Raw genomic sequence first — 20,201 nt, 5'->3', positions numbered from 1 at the left:
TTTTTAAGTGTTGAGATTATCGATTAAAGCCTTCATTCTCTGGTATGCTAGCTCAAAGTGCAAGCTTAAGTTTATAATAGTTAAAGTTTATAAAACTTACCTCCGAGCAATGTTAACCTCAACTCAGTCTTGCCATTCGAACATCAACCTATAAAAAAGATGAGAGCTTAACTAACACGTTGTAATATTTTATGGGAAGAACCTTTTGTATTTTAATAAACGTCACGAAAAATGAGAGTGTAAATTCATCTTCACTACTCTCCCCTTTTCAAGGCAAATATGGTGCCTGGGTCGGATGGGTGTGTGATAAATTTTCAAAAACTTCAAAAAACTTCAAAAATAAAAAATCTCACTTTACAAAAGATGGAATACACTTTTTTTATAATAACCAGTATAATTTTGCTGAGGTTCGGCTGTTCTTATTTTTTTTGGCACTTTGAGCCTCAAATTGTTCTTATCCTGCTCTTATTTATAAAGTTAATTGAGGTGTTTTATGCTTTATACCCAATTTTTACTAGTTTGGCCTTAAATTGCTTGAATTTGAGTAATGCGAGGTGCAAAATTGTGTGATTTTAAATCGTCATATCTTGGTTACATAAGGTTGCTTCTTAAGGATATTCGGTGATCTTACAAAGGACCATGGAAGGAATCTTTGAGCCAAGTTTTACTTCTTGTTATCCCTTTTCACCAAATATCTAACAGCTTACTTATTACTATCTCCTCTTTTGTATGATAGAAAATAGTATTTCTATTAACTCGTTTGCTTTGCACGACATCCACGATAGCAACTCCGGTGCCATTTCGATTCACTCTTTCGCTTTGCACAACATCCAACATAACAACTCCAATCCTTTCAACATTTTTGCACAGCATTCCATGATAGTAACCTCAATTACCGTTCCTTTTCATTCTTTTGCTTTGCACAACATCCGTCATATAGAAACCGTCCCATTTCTTTTCAAGTTATTCTTTTTGGTAAATCATTTTTCTAGAAGAATAAAATCGATCACCTTGAACTGTTTGCAGCTAAGATGATTGCAGTTGGTTATTACTAGTCCATCTTTTGAGTTGATTATGAAGAAGGTATTATTAGTGAGATACGGGATATACAGGGTCATTAACTTATCCCTGTATCCGAGGGAGAGGGTACTTAGGCAAACCTGTATATCCCCCGTATCCACCCTCGAGACGACCATGCAACGGATTTATCCCGTTGAAGTCATATTTATTGATTGAACAAAGAAATTGCACCTTGTATTATAATCATTTAATTCTAACTAGATAATAATAAGCTCTTCGTTTTCTAAAGTCTTTACAGACCTAAGAGTGATGATAATGAATAACTTGTGGTTTACTAAATGTCTCTGACCATTTTTCGGACGCACTGTACTGTGGTATACAGTGAACTCTCGCTAATTCGAATTTCTATTATTCGAATCTTTCTATAATTCGAACTTTTTTCCAGTCCCCATCAAGGAAAAACCCTCTTGAAATACTCTCTCTGTAAATTTCCCCGCTCGGGTTAGTTCGAGATTCGAATTAGCGAAAGCGATTGTATTTTCAAAATAGAGAAATCAAGACAAACAAATGTGTTTCACATTGAAAACTTTAAATTACAAGGATTAAATACAAATAGGTTTGGTATAATAATATATAAAAGTAATACCTATAATATCTTACAAAATCTAAAAACCTTGTATGAGAATAAAAAATACCATTTTGAAGCATTGAAGGGTTGTCAACCCAATGTCCTTTGATGAAGGTAAATGGTATTAATTTTCGCGGGGACTTAATTTTGCGGATGGCACTATTGGGTGACAATATTTTCACGATTTTGTGCCTTTTACTGTCAAATCATGCATGTTGGTTGTTGAGATACGCATTATTAGCGTATTTTTGATGAAAGTAACCATTCATATAGTATTTATTTGACATATTTTGAGTTTTGTTTTGAAAGATTTCGCGGACGAGGCCTTTCCAAATTTCCATCGGGACTTAATCTCCGCGGATGACACCCAAATCCGCAAAATCCGCAAAATTTAATCCCCGCGAAAATTTACCCCTTTAAAGTAGCCATCTATAACAATGCTGAGCTCTCCCCTTTTCCATTTGTCTTCTGTTCATCCCTGAGAGCTTTCAACTGCTCAAAGAAAACCAGTTTATCCTGTTTTCTTGGGTATTGTGCAACTAACCCAGAAGTGGACGGCATAACATACACAGCCTGAAAAACATATGACATAAAGACGGGTTCCGGTTACCAACGGTCACATTTTATGAGGGATTATTAAATTGTACTTTATAATTAATTCGTTGAACAAAATGAATCCGAATATTTTTGCTCGATTAAATGAGACAGGGAGCACCTCAGTATCAGTGTTGCGGTTTAGATGTGGAGGAGGCTGTGACTTTAGGGAAGTCCAGTGGGGATAAGAAAATATGGCGCATTAAGGGTACTATAGAAATTCTAATTTTGCAAAGGCAATGAAATGTAGAAAACTTTGTACCGTGTTTCCGATATTTTGTTGACGACCAATGTTGCATTTCTTTTGGTCTGAAAAGATCTCATAAATTCCTGCAAGAGAAGAAGAAATGATAATGGTGGACACTGGTTACCTCTAAACAACGTGGATAATAAATTGCGCAGTACCGTAGTATGGCTAAACTTTCTCCCTCCCGGCTATCTATCTATCTATTATGGTTGAGTTACAGGAGGCTCTGGGAGCCCATTCTCGCAACTATAGATGCTTTAAGTAAGCATCCCGTCAGCACCTTGAACTGACTACCCAATTCCCCTCGCATGGCATGGGTTGACCCGGGCGAAGGTTTGTTCACTTGCCAAGTGAACTGTTGTGAGTGGGAATCAAACCTTGGTCGCCTGTACAGGAATCAAGGTTGATGTCCACTATACCACAACGCTTCGATAAATGCGTCAGGAATGTTTCCTCAGGAATGTGAACAGTTTAGCCACCATACGATAGTTTTAAGTTGTAGTTTAAAGATTTTCAAAAATTAATCAAGATGTATACTCGCCTTTTCCATTGAAGCAAACAACAAGCGGTTTCAAATCATTGATCATGTTCATACAAGAAACCACTCCTGCTTTGATCTCCTCCCTGCAATGAAATAAAATAAATAACCATGGTAGGGATTTGGGTATAAATAAAGGATTGGTGTAAACCAACAATCGTTGTCAACCAAGGAATTTGATAACTCGATAATACAAGTCTTTTTATAAGCATTGCAATTAAAGCATATCTATGTTCAGAAATGGCAAAAGAGCATATGGTAAGCATCACCTTGAGCCTAGGAAAAATTTATTTTCCTGATTTTGGCTGGGATTTTATGCATCTTGGGAATGTCTATAAACATCCTTATAAGCCTTGTTAACCCCTCGACCTAAGCATCTCCGAGCCGCCTATAAACCATTTTTTATCGATTAATGCGCTATTTGACTTGTTTTTGACAGACTGACAATGGCATAAAATTACAGCGGCTTATAACCGGGCTTAATATAACTAGCCATAGCTTTCACTAACTGCCACCCGCTACAGATGCCTATTTATAAGCATTTATAAAGACTAATTAATGCTTATTAAAGCTTTTTAATGCTTTATAGCGAAAGTTTGGAAATGATTAGAGGAATAATTCGAATGATTCTTCTCAAAAGCATTTTCTTTGAGATATCAACGATAAAGCTAACATAAATTAAATATATTTTTTTCTAAAAACTACTTTTACAAATAATAAAATACGAATCTTAAAATATTCATTAGCAAAAGTGTCCAGGTAGAGTCAATTACAGATACTAAAACCCTCAAAACCGACGAGCCAAACAAACCAAGAAATTACTTTCGTTTTTGACACACACATGGCCAGACACCATGTCGTCATCAACAAAAGCTCGTTCGCAAACTAACGCATCAAAATTTCGCAAAAAAGCTCGTTAGAATACTAACTCGTCGATTTTGAGCGCGAGAAAAGCTCGTTCGCAAACTAACGCATCAAAATTTCGCAAAAAAGCTCGTTAGAATACTAACTCGTTGATTTTGAACACGAGAAAAGCTCGTTCGAAAACTAACGCGTCAAAATTTCGCAAATAAGCTTGTTAAAATACTAACTCGTCGATTTTGATTGTTGGAATGAGCACTTTATGATTGGAAATGTAAAAAATTACAAAAAAGCTCGTTAGCAATCTAACTCATCAGAATTTCTCAAAAAAGCTTTTTAGAATACTGACTCGTCGACTTTGAGCGCGGGAAAAGCTCGTTAATGATTTAACGCGTCAAAAATAATTTAAAATGACGACTTATTTTTCATTAAGTGTAACAAAATTTTTGCTTTCCTTAAAATAACACCTTTTTGTAGTAGAAATGAAACAAAATTTGAGCTTTTGAGTCTTTACACCTTTCTTCACAAAAAGTGAGACACATTTTGAAAAATGGCAGATATGGTCCACGGTAGTTTCCTCATCGGTTTTTTTATAAAAAGCAAAAAACCATCCTTTATCCATTTCTGAAAACATTGCATTAAGATTTTCAAAAATTAATTTTTCAGGGTTCAAATCATCAATGTAAATCCATTTGTTCTCGATAAATACACCGCATGCAAAGTGAAAACATGTAAAAAATGTACAGCTGTTGTGAATTGTAGAACTAAATTCTATCAACAAATAACATGGAAGGTTAACAGATTGATGCTGGGCAGGAATATTTACAGAACAAGTATTACAATAAACTTCTGTACTTGGATCAAGAGCTCTATTCACACAATCTGGCCAGTTGTTTGGGTCAATAGTAATCTCTGGATATAAAAAGTCTGTAAGAAGAGCAACAATGATACCTGTCTTACTTTGTCTCTCGTTATCACAAACAGGACAAGTTCCTCGAACATCAAATCTTGTTTCAAACAATCTTTTCTCTCCTTCTGATAATATCATGAAAAGGTTATCTGAAAAAAGCTCTGTAAACTGTGCATCACTATTTCCGTTAGCATACGTACCACAATTTTCAATAATTTTTGACCAAATTGGTTCTCGTATTTCATCCAGCAGTCTAAACGCATTACTCTTGACATCAGTGATATCATTTTCAATAGGAATTTCCATTGAACCACTTATAATAAGCAAATAAAAGAATTCACTTAATTCGTCAAATGAGAGTTTTGTTTTAATTTCAGGAAGAAGTAGGCGATAACTTATTTCAAGAAAACAATCAACAGCGCAAGAATATGTACGACCGCCAGTTGTTCTACATGAATTTTGGAAATGCGCAACACTCAAAGCTGTATCTATATCGATTAATAATTCCTCCTGTTCCGCCATGATTGTAAAAAAGTTTTCAATTCAAATAGATATTATAAGTACTAAAATTTAAATTTTGACGAACGCAGTTTCCCCTTTAGCTTTATCGAGCCTTTCCCTTGTTTTAATCACTTATTTATATTATCACCTTGTTTTAAATATATGTAATAAATTCAGTTAACTGTAATTCCTTTACTTTAATTTACTTTCAATCAGCTTGAGGGTGTGCTACTCAAACTGGGTTTGACAGTGTTTATCCCAGTCCTGAATTTCCTGCTCAGAACTGTGGCAGTTTGAACGTGCTGAACAAACTGTTCGGCCGAAAAATAAGTCAATCTGAATGTCTAAGACAGGAGACAGATTGTAATTTGACTGTCAGCAAATTCACTGATTGGTATCTAATTGTATCCCCAAAGTAAAAAATGATGCGTCTTGACTGGTGACATGCAATTTCCTGCATGTTGACCAATCGGGCAAAATTCTACAAGCGGAATAGAATCCACTGCCGAAAGCCGAGTAAAATGCCCGCGGCGCATGCTATAAAAATGAAAAAGCTTTCAGGCTAGCAACTGACGTCCCAGAAAAAAACCGAAGATTTACGGAAGAGACTAACTACGGGGATGTTTGTGCAACAACAAAAACAACAAAATTTCGAGATTCCAGTCCAATATCTATGCGTGAAGCTATGAGTGCCTCCTCGTCGCTGCGCTCCTGCGGGGGCAACAATATACAATAAAAAGACAACTCTCAATATAGTCCTTCTCCCACAGAATACAGGTTCATTTTCAACTAAAAGAAAGTCCCGGTCGATCCGTCTAGTGCACATAGCATATATACCCTACCTAGAAAGCTCAGCAGCAGAGCGGGTTGTTCTAGCAACGATATTCGTCAAGCCGATCCCATAGTCCAGACATTTTCGATCTTCAGTGTACGTCAGCGGTTCCCCAATCAAACCACTGTCATAAAGTAAAGGCCCTTCGAAAGAAGTAAAGAAAGAACGATCGTAATGAAGGGGGACATATAGTCAGATTGCGATTCGGACTACATACTTAACATGGTGACTCTTTTCTAGATTGCGGTCATATTTTGTCAAAACAAACTTGGGATGGTTTGTTTGTTTGGATAGTTGCTTCGTTTCCGGTTGATGTGACATCAAAAGTGGCATATTAAGAATAACCTTATCGAGTTTCTTTTAGGTCAGTGATTAAATTTGAAAGGGATAATGGATAGTTTGTAATATTTGACATTTGAGATCCTCCTATTGTCCTGAGCAAAATCTTAAAGTATTTCTGCCTAACTATTTTCCGAAGTCGAGATATTTAAGTTACAAGTTTTTAGGATGAAAACCCATTTTTAAAAATTTAAAATTTTGAAGTTTTACTGAGGACTATTGAAGGTTTCTGCAATCCAAATATCTCAAACCATCTGATTATCCCTTTAACAACTCTCACAAAAAAACCTGGAGCACACAGTCAAAGATTGCAAACTGAGTGCGTTGTTGCCAATGAAAAATAATTGAATGATAAATGAAGTTTTTCTTACAAAAGTGATTATTAGCTCCACAATAATGATGTCCTTTGTAAGCAGACATCAAGCCTGGATTGATCCCAATCTAAAGGAGATAAAAATGAGATATAGCTTTGATTTTTTACACAAAGGCCACATTGGAAGTAAAATCCATCACCACATTTCGAAAAATATGCCGCGTGAAAACAAAGAAAGATTTAATCCGTGATTCTAAAGATTTACGGCGTAAATCTTAAAACTTTTTTTTGCTCGAGAAAGGCCGAAGATTCCTCTATAGTCCTTCGGGCTTTAAACTCAATGGGTATAACCTGGCTTAACGTCGTAGCATTAAATTGAGCAATACAGATTAAATGCTTTTATCACTTTGTGCTCACAAAAAGACTCGATTAGTTGTAGCCCCATCAAAAACACGATTAAACATTAGGAATAGTTGAGTGAAAGCTTGTTAAAATTCTCTTCCTCTGACCTGGTATTTGAAAAGAGGAAGAAAATCTGTTGAAAAAAAATTAATGGATCTTGATGGGCGGGAAGAAGGAAGAATTTGCCAGAGGAAGCGATTGCCCGCGGCGTGCTCAATATTTGGTCAACGAAAATTTAAGCAAGCAAATGGAAAGTTTTGCAATCCTTAGCATTTTTATCAGGTCAATCAAACAGTTGCCTGGGAGAGGAAAATGCACATATATAGTCAACTCGTAGAGAGAGAGAGAACTCAAAGACAAATTCTCACTAATCGACGGAGTTTCTTACGTACGTAAGTCAATGTTTTAAAAAAAAGAATATCTTTTTCACTTTAAGTTACAGTTTTAACTGTTTTTAAGTGTAATATTTTCACTTGTCTTTGGTTATTTTCGAAGTCGATATGCAGGCATTCCATTTTGACATAAAACTTGAAACAAGCAAGCCGGTAAAATTAATCTCCAGCATAGTTTCGATTTGTGTTGTAAAAACAGGAAGATTTGCCATTTAATTAGAATGATTGTATAATCAATTTTTGATATTTATCTAACTCTTGAAACACTTGACAGATAACTGTCGATTGTGTGATGTTTTTTTCCCGTTATCTCAAGATTTCTGACGTATAAGAAACTGCCAATTAATGACCTAATGATATTTTTTGATGCAGAAAAATGCTTACTTCATCATTTTTGTAGGGTATTTAAACAACACATTGAGAAAAGATAATCATTCAATAAGCACAACAGATGAACTAAGAAGAAAAACGAAGAAACAAACTTAATAATATCAAGATGAACAGCAAATTATTTTTCGCACTTGTTTTAACAGGTAAGAACGCTGACTATTGGAAGGCGGAGAAAGTTTTTTTGTACTGTTTAAAACTGTCCTTTAAACCCTGAATTAACTTCTTTTCTATCTAATCAAAGTAAAAGATATGCCACCTTGGAGCACGTTAAACTAACATACTCTCACTGTTTCAACACTATACTTCTTTACTTTTCAGCTCTATTCGCCGTTCAAATGGCATCTCCTGTGGAAGAATGTGATAGTTTTTGTCGAAGAGTTCGAGACGCGTGTATCGGTAAAGAAAATGGAAACATCCGCCATCCTTTCGAATGTGTCAATTTCATCTCATGTTCAAATGGAATCGCATACGTTATGACATGCCCCGCTGGTCTGCATTTTGTCTTGGAGAAAAATGCTTGCTTGGACCCACGAAAAAACCCATGCGATCTTTAATTCACAGAAATTTATTTTATTGACATTGAAAGTTATTTTTAAAGAAGTTAGAGAGTTATTATTTATATCATACAAAATAAAGTTCAACGACATAAAATTATTTTTTGACTTTCAATCCTAAGGCCGATTTCTTGTATGAAAATGAAAAATTACGTGTAGCATCAAGGGTATATGTTTAAAATTCTCTAATTCTGAGCTCAAGGTCAAAGTCAAGGGTCTAAAGATCTGGTAGCAAACACAAGAGTCTCACTGAAAATTAGCTTTAATCACTGAAACAATTTCTTTGGTTAGGTTACCCATTACTCAAACTCTATACAATTAAAGTATGAATTCCAAATCATACTGATTTGGTCTCTTCTCTTTCCATTACGCCATGTAAATCAAGTAGTAAAATGTTTTCTTCACCGCTCTCGAGTTGTATGTAAGCCCTACTTACTCAAAACCATAAAAACGCACTGTTTTTTAAGTTCATTAATTTAAAGACCTTTTTTTTTTTTTTTTTTTTTTTTTTTTTATCTATATATAGGTAACACGAACAAATAGTACAAAACTAAAGGTTCCTAACCTCCCGCAAAAGGACCACCAGATCATACCGCCAGGAGGTAGGAACCCTACTAAGCTAACAATAAACTATTAAATTAACTAATAAATGGAAAAAAGAAAACAAACTACAGAGGATAAATACTAACAGAAATAAAAAACAAAAACTAAAAGAAGCTAGGAGAGCAGTTGGAGTAGACTAAAATAACGGTCCCCCAAAACGGCTTGTATCACAGATAAATTTTATCGTTATACTCAATATATCATGATTTTGGATAATGCTAAAATCGGGGTCGCCATAAAGAAGTATTCTACACAATGTTTTGGGATTAAATGGAAACAAGGTTATGTCAAGTTGAAGAAGGCTGTCGAACATAACAAGTCTGTTATTGGAGTAATCAGAGCAATGCATCAGGAAATGTTGTGTCGTTTCAACAGAATTACTTCGACAGTTGCAGAATGGGTCGATTGTGTCTGCAAAGTTATGTCTAAATTTGTGGTCCCGAAGATGACTGAAACCAACCCTTAATCGGTTAAGTAGAACCACGCCATCGTTGTCACTAGCCCTGAAAACTGAGTTAGCGCAAGGTCTGAGAAATTTAAGAATCGCTTGTTTGAATAATGAAATAGAAGGAAGATTTCGTATATTTTCGCCCAGGTTATTCCATTCATTGATGCAAAAGGGGAAAAATGAGGCACGGTAACGTTCAGTCCTACAAAATGGTGCCTCAAATGGTGGTTGTATCCTCCGCCCTGCCCTACGTTCCTCCTCCCCTCTTTGGGGAGGAAGAACATTTGAGAGATAAGCAGGTGCAAAGCCATTGATTATTTTATAAAAGTAAATTAGTCTTCGACTTAGTCGCCTGTCCGACAGGCTTTCAAGACCTAACTCAAGATAAATTTTTTCTCTGGAAGTTCCTCTGAAACATCCAGTTATTGCAAGACAAGCATCATATTGAACTGATTCTAGTTTTTCAGAAAAAGTGGAATTACCTGGACGATCATACACGACATCTCCATAATCTAAATGTGGTCTAATATGGGTTTTAAATATCGTGACTAGTGAATCCCTAGGTAGGATGCACGAAGCCGACGAATAAGACCAATACCTTGATTGGCTTTTTTAATTTTTTCATCAAGATGACGGTCAAAAGCCAGCTCATGATCAAGAATGAGACCAAGATGTTTTTGATGATCTTGTCGAGCAATGGCTGCGTTGTTAAAATAAATTTCTGGAAGATCAGGTAGATTTATCCTCGAGTGAAGTACACTTCAACAGCCTGTTTAGAAGGATCAGGGTTGAAGGTCATTTTCCATTGATGAGCCCACTCACTAACCTTCTGCATGTCACTGTTCAATTCGTTTGAACAGCGAATATGATCAAGGATAAGGGAGAATATTGACGAGTCATCAGCAAAAATTTTGATCATGGAAATAATTCCTTCAGGGAGGTCGTTAATATATATCAGAAAGAAGAGCGGTCCTAGAATAGAGCCTTGAGGTACACCGGCCAAGACCTCCGTCCAATTGGAAGCTTGGCCATCAAGAACCACCCGCTGCAACCTACCTGAGAGAAAATTTTGAAGTAATGAGAGAAGGGGCCCGGACACATTTAAAGACCTTGGTCCCGATAGACTGCTACAGTCTTTCTTCAGCTACAGGACATAACATGTACGATTCACTTCCGAGTTTCAGAGTCTAATTGATGAATTGTATCATCCTGCTCATTTTTTATGCAATTCAAAACCACAAAAACACAAACTTCCACGTCATCAAATCACGCAAAAAGTCTTTAAATAATCTTCACGAAATAATTAGCTCCCATAAATTCCTACTTTGAATAAAATGACCTCTTCTCACAGACCCACTGGCATCCCTTCCCACTGGAAAAATACGCCAAAATATTGTCTCCAGTGGAAAATTATAATATATATTTTTGTCCCCACTGAAAATATTCAAATAACCTATCCTCAATGCAAAATTATGGTTTTTTTACTTGAAAAAAGTGGAATTTAAATCCCCAGCCATAAAAAATATGGGAATATCAATCCCCATCGTATTTAAGTCAGCTATTTTTACCCCAACTGGCTGAAAAAATTCTACCGAGTCTGTGAGAAGGGAGTGTATAAAATCATCATACAAAGTCAACCGGTTGGGTCAGACTACAGTACGTTTCAGTGACGTCGTTTTATTGCAAAATAATTCAGGAAATTTTTTTTAAAACTTAACAGATGATATAGAGAGAGAGAGATACAAATCATTAAGATACTAAGCAGTAGACTCCTTTCTCGAAAGCTATCTACCCAAACGTAGGAGGGTGCCACTTACCCTGATCCTTCTCTTTAGATATTGGTGTGGCCCAGTCAGAAATTGAACCCACGATCTTAAAAGCCGTAACAGTAATGTACAGTTGTAAAGGAATAATTCGTTATTAAATGCAAATAATCCTTTCCAAATTTCTTATCTTTCTAAATCTTTAAAACGGCAAAATACGAGCATCAGGCATCACCCACCTTTATTTTTCCATACTTGGTTAGAAAACGTGATAGCTATTATAACCTTATCTCATGACAAATCATCGATTAGCCCCCCCCCCGATAATGTGTTTACCGCACTCTGCTCCAAAAGGGATATGGCAAAAATATGACAGTTTACCCCGACCATTCACCTAAAAGATCAAAACGCGTTGTCGCCGAAAGCCTAACCCACTACAGTGGGACATTTGCTCGAATAATATTGAAATACTGTATGGTACCGGATGGTGAACATTGAGCACGTCGCTCCCCTCGTCTACTACGAACTAGTGTAATTGCAACGAACCGATAGCACATTTGGGAGAGCAATCGCCCGTAGGGCACTTTTGTAGCAAAGTGACGTTAAATTGCTGCTATCGCTACCTGTATTACAACATCTTCTCGTCAATTTATATTTTGTACATGTAAAATACAAGATATATTGTACTCTTTTTAACCAATCAGATTGTAGATATTTTTTGGATCGCCGATAAAGAAAAATGTAGAATCTAGTCAATTAACGTTATTATCACTACTACCAAAATACGGGGAAAAGGTGCAACACCTAATACAGTCAAAGTTGAAAACCTTGCAATTAAAGCATGATATAAAGGTATAATTATAATAAACAGATAGAATAAAAAATTAAAGAGTAACGTTTATTATATTTTATCATTTTTTTAAATTCAGTATAAAAAAATCAAGATCTAGTTCAAACGGATATCCTCTGGAAAAAGGGAAAAGTCTTCAGAAAAGATGACAGGAATATTACAAAACCATACGAGTAACTTCTTAACAAGCACTGATATCACAGAAAGCTTGTGCAAGGAGCGAAGGCGACAATTTCTTGAGATAAGTCACGTGGGAAAAGTTGTTGCAATGGCTTTGCTAAGCATGTTTGCAGTGTTTGGGATCATTCTGAATCTTTTTCTAATTATTCTTCTTCGCGTCACGAATCAATTAGAAAATCGCTCCTTCAGGTAAGTTTTCCTCATTTTCTAAACTGGTCCAATGGCTTTTTGGGTCAGAATTCTTTTCAAACCATAGAGTAGGTTGACAGATTGACATCCCTTTGTCTCTTTCAAATCCAATTAAAGTTGGCGGGTGTTATTTAACTCTGGACTTTCAAATATTAGTAAGCGGTTATAGCTTACCCTAGGTGAAGGATGTCAATTACTGCATCTGCATCTGCGCATCAAAGCAGTAAATTAAGGTTATTTAACGGCATTTTACCCTGGTAAACTCCAACACATATATTCCATGGGGTTAATATATGAGGCCGTAGCATGAAGGTAGAGCATCCAGCCTACGGTGCACAAAATTGTGGGTTTGATCCTGTGCCGGCCAGACGAAAGATTCACAAAATTGTACTTGATCGATATGCTTATTTGTTTGATGTCAGCAACACAAGATTTAAGGTAAATCAGAGGAATGTAAAGAGATGGAAAAACAGCTTTTCTGATTACTCAAAGTTCAACGATCACTTCTATTGAAAATTCTATTGTAAAAACGTTGATTAGATCGTTAAATGAAAGTCCAGAAAAGACGGCTCGCCATACAAATCGGACGGTTTCTACACGATTTGACGATGGAAATGAAAATTTGTTTTTCCTTTTTTGCCGATTACTAGTTCAATTTTTAAGAATAAGGAGCATTATTTTTACCAATGTACAGGGTGTCCCTAATTAAAGTATCGAGTCGAAACACAACTATGAGTAGAAAGTTTTATGTGCGTGTTCACAAAATTGTATTTTAAGCTCTCCCTCTTTTTTCTGTGTCATTACAATTAATTTATACGTTGTAACTACCTGTTGTAATAAGCCTGTGTGATGGAGAACGTTCTTATATTTTAGCGATAACACACACAAACTTTTCTACTCAATCGCATGTTCAAACTCGATACTTTAATTAGGGACACCCTGTATAACAAAAGAAATTCTTAACGCAATGATATTAAATTGGTTCTTGTAAAACTGTCAGAAGTCGAATAAAATCAAGATGAAGTTATAATTTTCTCGAGCTCTAGCTTTCCATATTATGGTGCGGTCATGATGCGTTTATATCAATAGAATCACTAGGAAATTCTGAGCAAGAAGATATAGGTACCATTTCGTATAGGAGAGGTGTACCCAAATTATAAGCCCTAAAAGTTTGCGCATAATCAGGCTTGAAACAAAAGAATTTTGTCATAACACGCTAATTATGCAGATTTTTTAAAGCGACAACAAAAGAAACCTATTTACTCGACATAAACTCCCTTAAGGGCAAGAGACCTGGTATATGACAAGCCGTTTTTCCATTGTTTTCAAGAAGCTGTTTTTCCATCTCTTTACATTCCTCTAGGTAAATCCAAGGAAAGAAGTGGCGCCCTCCGCTTCCTTTGGTGATGCTGCTAGAAAAAAAGGAGCTTTCGGGTCGCCCTCGACTGCAATTAGCAAGCTAATGGTGTTATTGATCAAATTTCAGGTTGATATTTTATGCAACAGTGGCCGAAATGTCGATGAATGTTTCAAGCTTATGCAAAACTATATTGATCGCTTTCCCAGATGTTCTACCATGCACTTACCTAACAGCAGAGCGTATGTTCTCGCTATTCACTATGTACGCTGCCAGGTACATAACATGTCTTATAGCTGTCGACCGGTACATGCGAGTCAAACATCTGCAAGATTACCATATCAAATTCACTTCATTTTGGTATCGGGTGATGTTAGGAAGTTACTTGACGGCTGTGTTTAGTGTAAGTGCGTGTCACCTTTTGTCAAGTATGTACAACCAACCACAATGGATCCCAAGACTCGTCACACCACTCAACATTATTGTTCTGATCATCTTTTTGGTTTTGTACACCAAATCTTACATCAAACTAAGACAACATGTGGAACAAAGCCGAAATATTTCCACTATAAACCAAGATCTTACCAAAATCACCAAATTCTACCTCATCTTTTACCTGATCAGTAATCTTCTGGTTATATGCACGTCTTTTGTATCTAGTCTTATCAAATCTAGAAAAGAAAAACTGATGAAACAGGACACGACTATTGTCTTCCTTCTTACAAACACATTGAACAACATTTTCACCGGCATCGTAACATCAATCTCAACGTTGATAATCAACAGAGCCACTAAAGCTAAACTTTTAACATACATCAACACCATTCGATGTAATCTGCGACCAAATCAACAGAATGAAGATCCGCCTCACGTCTTAGAGGACCACGTCTAGTTTAGACGGCCGATTTTCTGTCTTGCCTAGTCTAATTATTAGAGTAGACAAAAAATGTGCAGAAAGCTGGCAGTGAGACTATGTTCACAGGCCATGAGTCTGTTCCACTCCAAAGCGAAATGAAGGCATTATATTGGTTAAATTCAAGTTCTACGTCACTTTTAACCAATAGAATAGCTTCATTTCGTTTCAGAGCGAAACAGAACCGTTACGTGCGAACATGGTCTTAACACTTTAAGTGCCAATGTCATACATATCAGACATGGGCTATGTAGGAGGGCGAAGCCCTCCTGTAATGCCCAGTTTGAGTTAGAAATCGTCATTTTTGGTCTAACTCGTAGGAATCGGATTGGACTTCATGGCCAAGCAAAAAAAAAAAAAAAAATCAAAAGTGAGTCTTTTCAGCGAGATTTTAAGCTAAAAATGCAAAAAGAAACAAAAATTTGACAAAAATCCACTTTTTTAAGATTTTGACCGTTTTTTTATCATTTTTGGTCAACCAGTGATCCAAGAACCTCCAAATTTGGCCCTGCTCATCTTGATTCTGTCCCCCAGCGAATTAGTGTGAAGTTTTACCACTCGGCATCTTTCTATCATTCAGTCAGGTCTGCGCCTGACTGGATGATAGAAATTATTACCAATAATCACTAAAAATAATAGCATGAAATTTATTGTTTGAAATTTACAAATGTTCCTTCTGGCTCAAACTATGATGTCAAATTGACATTACATAATTTCTCCAACACTTTCTGTGTTTGCATCTAGGCGAGGCAGTTATTTTTTCATATACCACAATTGCAGCAAAGCTTTGGGTATTTTACAAAGACCTTCCCTCTACATTTTGCGATTAGTCGTTGATGTTCTCAGCTCAATTCTTTACCTAGCTAGAGTGTCGAGGAATGGTGATTTTTGTTGAAGTTTAAAAAGCCCTAACTTTCTCTTGAATACCATTTACAGATTCTATGATTCTAACTATGACCGCAACTAAGCAGTTACATTACCTTATCATTCATATGACTTGTTTTACGATGTTTATTGAAAGCCACAAGAAAAACAAACTTTTACGTCATCAAATCACGCAACACAAGAAACATCAGATTTTATGGCTCACTTAAAATGCATGTCCAGTTTGAAAAAACAGAAACAGGAGAAACGACTTTCAATCGAAAGAGGAAGTAAATTACTATGTTGCTTATTATCATAAAATTATTGCAATTTATTTGTTATTCGTGACGGTAATAAGTTACTGGTTTGACGTATTAGAAACTACTCATCTATGAACTAAAGTTTTATTGCAAAAATGCTGACTACAACGTTCTTCCAAAGAGTATAAATACACCACAATTGTCAAATCAAATCAAATGAACAACCACAAATAATTCAAGAAGAAAAACAGACGAAGCAACTTTACATACAAGATGAACAGCAAATTATTTTTCACCTTTATTTTCACAGGTAGGAAAAATTTCTTGAACAAATCCCACCTCGAAAGGCTTTAAACGCGTCATGGCAAACAACAAACAACGCAAAACTACTCAAGCAGACGCATGAGGATGAAATTAGTATTAAACTTAATATATACTGAATCTAAGTTCCATAAGTGGAGCTGAAATTGAACTGTCATGATCTTTTGGTCAAATTTTCAGCTCTCTTCACAGAACAGATGGTATCTTTAGTTAGCCATTTAACATTGTCTTTTTTCGACATTTTTCAGCTATTTTGGCATCTTCAGTTAAAATTTTTATGAAAATAGCATTGTTTTATAAAAATAAAGATTTCCTTTATTTTTCAGCTCTATTCGCCGTTCAAATGGCATCTCCTGTGGAAGAATGTGACAGTTTTTGTCGAAGAGTTCGAGACGCATGTATCGGTAAAGAAAATGGAAACATTCGCCATCCTTTCGAATGTGTCAATTTCATCGCATGTTCAAATGGAATTGCATACGTTATGACATGCCCCGCTGGTCTGCATTTTGTCTTGGATAAAAATGCTTGCTTGGACCCACGAAAAAACCCATGCGATCTTTAATATTTTAGCTGTAAACTTAATTTATAAAAAATCAAAAGCTCAATCAATATCTTAAAAATTATAGTAATAATCCTTTTCTTGTGTCAAAGTTTGCCATGTCATTGTGAATTTAAAAAAAAATTACAAATTTATGAAGCAATTTTTCGATAGCACCATCATCAAGTTCATAAAAATGATCTGCATTAAAAAGTGCAGCAGACTCCCGTTTATTCGAATCTCCAAGGGGGATAAGAATTTACTTCGAATAACCGGGAGTTCAAATAACTGCAAAATTCATTTTCCCGCTAGATTCTAAACTTAACCTTAATTGAAACTTTTCTGAAGTAATTGAGGCATTGTGGTTTAGTTGGGCGTAATTAATAAACACAAAGAAATTGCTTGAATAGCGATTATAGCCATGAATATCGAAACCTGATTTCTTAAAGAAAAAAAAGTATTTTAATCGCAGATTTTAATCGCAGAAAATCAATGTTTTCACTCGACGATCTCAAAATAAGAAAAATTCGAATAAGTGAGGGTGATTTAGCCTGTAATGTGCCCCAAGGGGAGTAGAAATCGCTTCGAAGAACTGAAATTTCAAATAACTGAAGTTCGAATAACCGTGGGTGTTTTTGCCTGGGTTGAGTAAGCAGATTCAAGGGGAACGCCATCTCACTTCCAATAGCCGAATTATTCGAATAAGTGCAGGTTCGAATAACCGGGGGTCTACTGTACTGATTTCAGCGACTTGAGAAGCAACTCTTTCAAATTGAAAAGAAACGCTAAAACAAACCAACCTCCATAAAAGGGGGCCTCCATAAAAACTCATAAATATGCACAATATTCACGATTTAAGAATTGCAATTTGAGTAAAACTACTTGAAGAACTGCAATGGAGTCTCTTTAACTCGAAATAAACATGTTTTATGGTCCCTTCAGTTTATATGTCTTAAAACTCTACTCAATAACTCGAAATTCCAATAGATAAGTCGAAATTTCCATATAACTCGAAGAAATTTCGATTCCCTGTAATGCAATGCATGTTCGAGTTATAAATTCTCCAATGTAAAATGTAGTGTAAAATGAAGCCAACCCCAATAAAAAGAGAAATTATGTGCTTACAAATAAGATGTCGAGATTTGTAGCCAAATGATCCGGTAAAACCAATTTCTTGACATCTTCTTCAGTTAACCCACCAAAGCGTTTATCAGGAGTTCGCATTCGTTTCTCTTCATAAGCTCTCTTCTCCTCTTTCGATTTCTTCTTCGCATTAAACTTAAACTTGCCAAAGGTACCAGCATTCTGTTTCTCAATGTGGGTCAGATTCTTGGTTACTGCTTTCTCTTGTGCAGGATCCTCTGTGAAACTGAAAAATAAAAAAATGAATAAGACACTCAAATTCGACAATTGGCTAAATGGCCAGAACGCTTAGACACTCGTAGCGCGCGGTTCACCGTAGACGAAAGTTGAAGTTCCCCACTATCGGTCGGCGTTGCACTAACGCTTAAACATGCTCTCGTGTTGGTGGTCGTTTATAAACAAAAAGCTTAACCCTAATTTAAGTCTGCAGGTATTCTGAGTATTTAACGACATTTCAATTTTAACGAGGCCATACTCTTCAGAGATGCGAAATTTATCAAAAAGCCCTGAAGACCGAAAGAAACACAATCAGACGAATAAAGGGGGAAGTCTAACCACAAGTCTGAAGATATTGTTTTTTGAACTGAGAATAACCAAAAAGTTGCCGAAATTCAGTAAATGTTCTTGTGATTACTGGATCGAAATAACTGTTAATTAACTTACTTATACGGAGTGTAGCGTCTTGAAGCCATATTTAACCATTGTCATAAATTATCTTCCAATCATACCATCAAGAAATGCTTCTCCTTGTTTATTAATTTATTTACCATCTAGAGAAAAAGAACAGGATGGATAATCGAGAAAAAGGAAACATTTTTAATTTTCGCCATTATGGAAGCAAATGTTAGATTTGGGAAAGGGGACGCTTCTACAGATTCGAACGTTTGCTGCCAAGGCGGAAATTACATAACTTAAGCAAACATGACAATACTGATTAACACAAAAACAAGAGGATTGTTATGAAGCACATAAGATGTCAGTACCAGTTGTGACCTCATCGATGTAGATGAGATGGAGTTTTTATAAGATACTTTAATAATTGGTCATTTGAAGTAATAAAATGCGTTCTTTAGAAAAAGTAACAAAATTGTTTTACAACTTGTTAACGACCAACCAAATCAAATAAGAGCTTGTAAAAACTCCATCTCGTCCCCATCGATGTGATACCGCCCAGGGCGTTCTCTCTTTATACACGCTTTTTTACAAGCGCATCCAAAATTTTTGTAGCCTTCGGATGTTCTCAACTTTTTTAGCCTCAAAACATTCCTTGAAAAAATCTTTCTATTTTCACCATTTTGTGAGTATTTTATGCAATTTCCTAAGAAAATAGGTGTTTTCGAGTCCGTTGTAAAGCCTTAAAGTGCTGTTAGCATGTTCATAATATTTTGGTCATCGAAGCCGAATGTTCTTATATAGTTTGTTCTTTTTAAAAAACGTGTATGCGCCGTTCGTTTCTGGTAGACTCGACCTAACCCGATTTTAAGACCGGTCTCCGTAAGCATGGACAAAAGCGAAATCCCTCTGATTACAAGTTACCGCTAGACATTATCGACTGAGGAGATCCAGGCCATCATGTGTTCATGCAAAACTTTAGCTAGTCTACGAACCGAAAGCTTACCCAAAGGAGGGAAGAGATGCGTCATTGTTTTATATTGTATGGAAAAACTGCAATTACAAAATGAGTTGAAAGCGTTATAATTATCGTATATAGAAAATAATTACTTTATAAAAAATTTACAAAAATCTCTCTATTTTATCTCCAATATTAAAGTAAATAGTGAAAAATGTCTACTGGTTTCAAAATAAAACGATCCTCTTTCAAGAAAGTGGCGCTTTGTGGGGCCTTGATCCATTGCATTGTTGCAAGGATCGAACGAAAAATCAGACCGCTTCTCCAAAAATTAGTTTGTACTAATAATTATTGTAAACTAAATAGAATTCAAAAAAGATATCTAGATATCTACTTACTACTACTATTTACCATTTCAAAACATTGAACTGCAACAACATTTTCTTCATATTATTAACACGTTATCAAATCGTTTACTTGCGAGGTACCAGCGAGGAAACGAAGGCCTCTTTGAATTTCCAACAAAAAATGGATAGACAATCTTTCCAACATTTCAACCAAAAGCACCAAAATTGACTGCTTATCTTCCACCGAGATCAACCTTTGTATCAACTCTGGCTGAGCAAACGCCCTTCCTAAAAACCAAAGAATGTAATAAACGCCCGGGGCGTCAATTCGAAG

At 35.9% G+C, this 20,201-nt stretch overlaps 1 protein-coding gene and 3 long non-coding RNA genes across 5 annotated transcripts in view; 2 read left to right on the top strand and 2 right to left on the bottom strand.

Annotated features, from left to right (window-relative positions):
* The window catches only part of LOC136801200 (uncharacterized), a 39,187-nt gene extending 39,039 nt beyond the window's left edge, over positions 1–148 (bottom strand). The window contains exon 1 of the long non-coding RNA XR_010845815.1: positions 101–148. This is a non-coding gene — a long non-coding RNA (uncharacterized lncRNA). The remainder of the gene's footprint in view (positions 1–100) is intronic.
* A 1,426-nt stretch (positions 149–1,574) lies between these two features.
* Positions 1,575–18,716, bottom strand: LOC136801197 (G/T mismatch-specific thymine DNA glycosylase-like). Its single transcript, XM_067057833.1, has 7 exons — positions 18,614–18,716; positions 17,933–18,176; positions 6,842–6,911; positions 6,142–6,274; positions 3,031–3,113; positions 2,505–2,572; positions 1,575–2,221 (listed from the first exon to the last, which is right to left on the bottom strand). The coding sequence occupies exons 1-7, from the start codon at positions 18,640–18,642 to the stop codon at positions 2,078–2,080; spliced, it is 771 nt and encodes a 256-aa protein (XP_066913934.1). The 5' UTR covers positions 18,643–18,716; the 3' UTR covers positions 1,575–2,077.
* Positions 7,518–8,686, top strand: LOC136801096 (uncharacterized). Of its 2 annotated transcripts, none has more exons than XR_010845806.1 (3): positions 7,518–7,573; positions 7,978–8,110; positions 8,286–8,686. It is a non-coding gene; the product is annotated as an uncharacterized lncRNA (long non-coding RNA). The 2 variants fall into 2 exon arrangements; XR_010845807.1 differs by having other exon boundaries at positions 7,538–7,577.
* Positions 15,802–16,889, top strand: LOC136801095 (uncharacterized). Its single transcript, XR_010845805.1, has 2 exons — positions 15,802–16,258; positions 16,596–16,889. It is a non-coding gene; the product is annotated as an uncharacterized lncRNA (long non-coding RNA).
* Positions 18,717–20,201: the final 1,485 nt, after the last annotated feature.

Source organism: Clytia hemisphaerica, unplaced genomic scaffold (genome assembly GCF_902728285.1).
Source record: "Clytia hemisphaerica strain Z4C2 unplaced genomic scaffold, Clytia hemisphaerica genome assembly, whole genome shotgun sequence".
NCBI lineage: Eukaryota > Metazoa > Cnidaria > Hydrozoa > Leptothecata > Clytiidae > Clytia > Clytia hemisphaerica.
The sequence above is the reverse complement of the archived record's forward strand: the minus strand, read 5'-3'. Positions and strand labels throughout refer to the sequence as shown.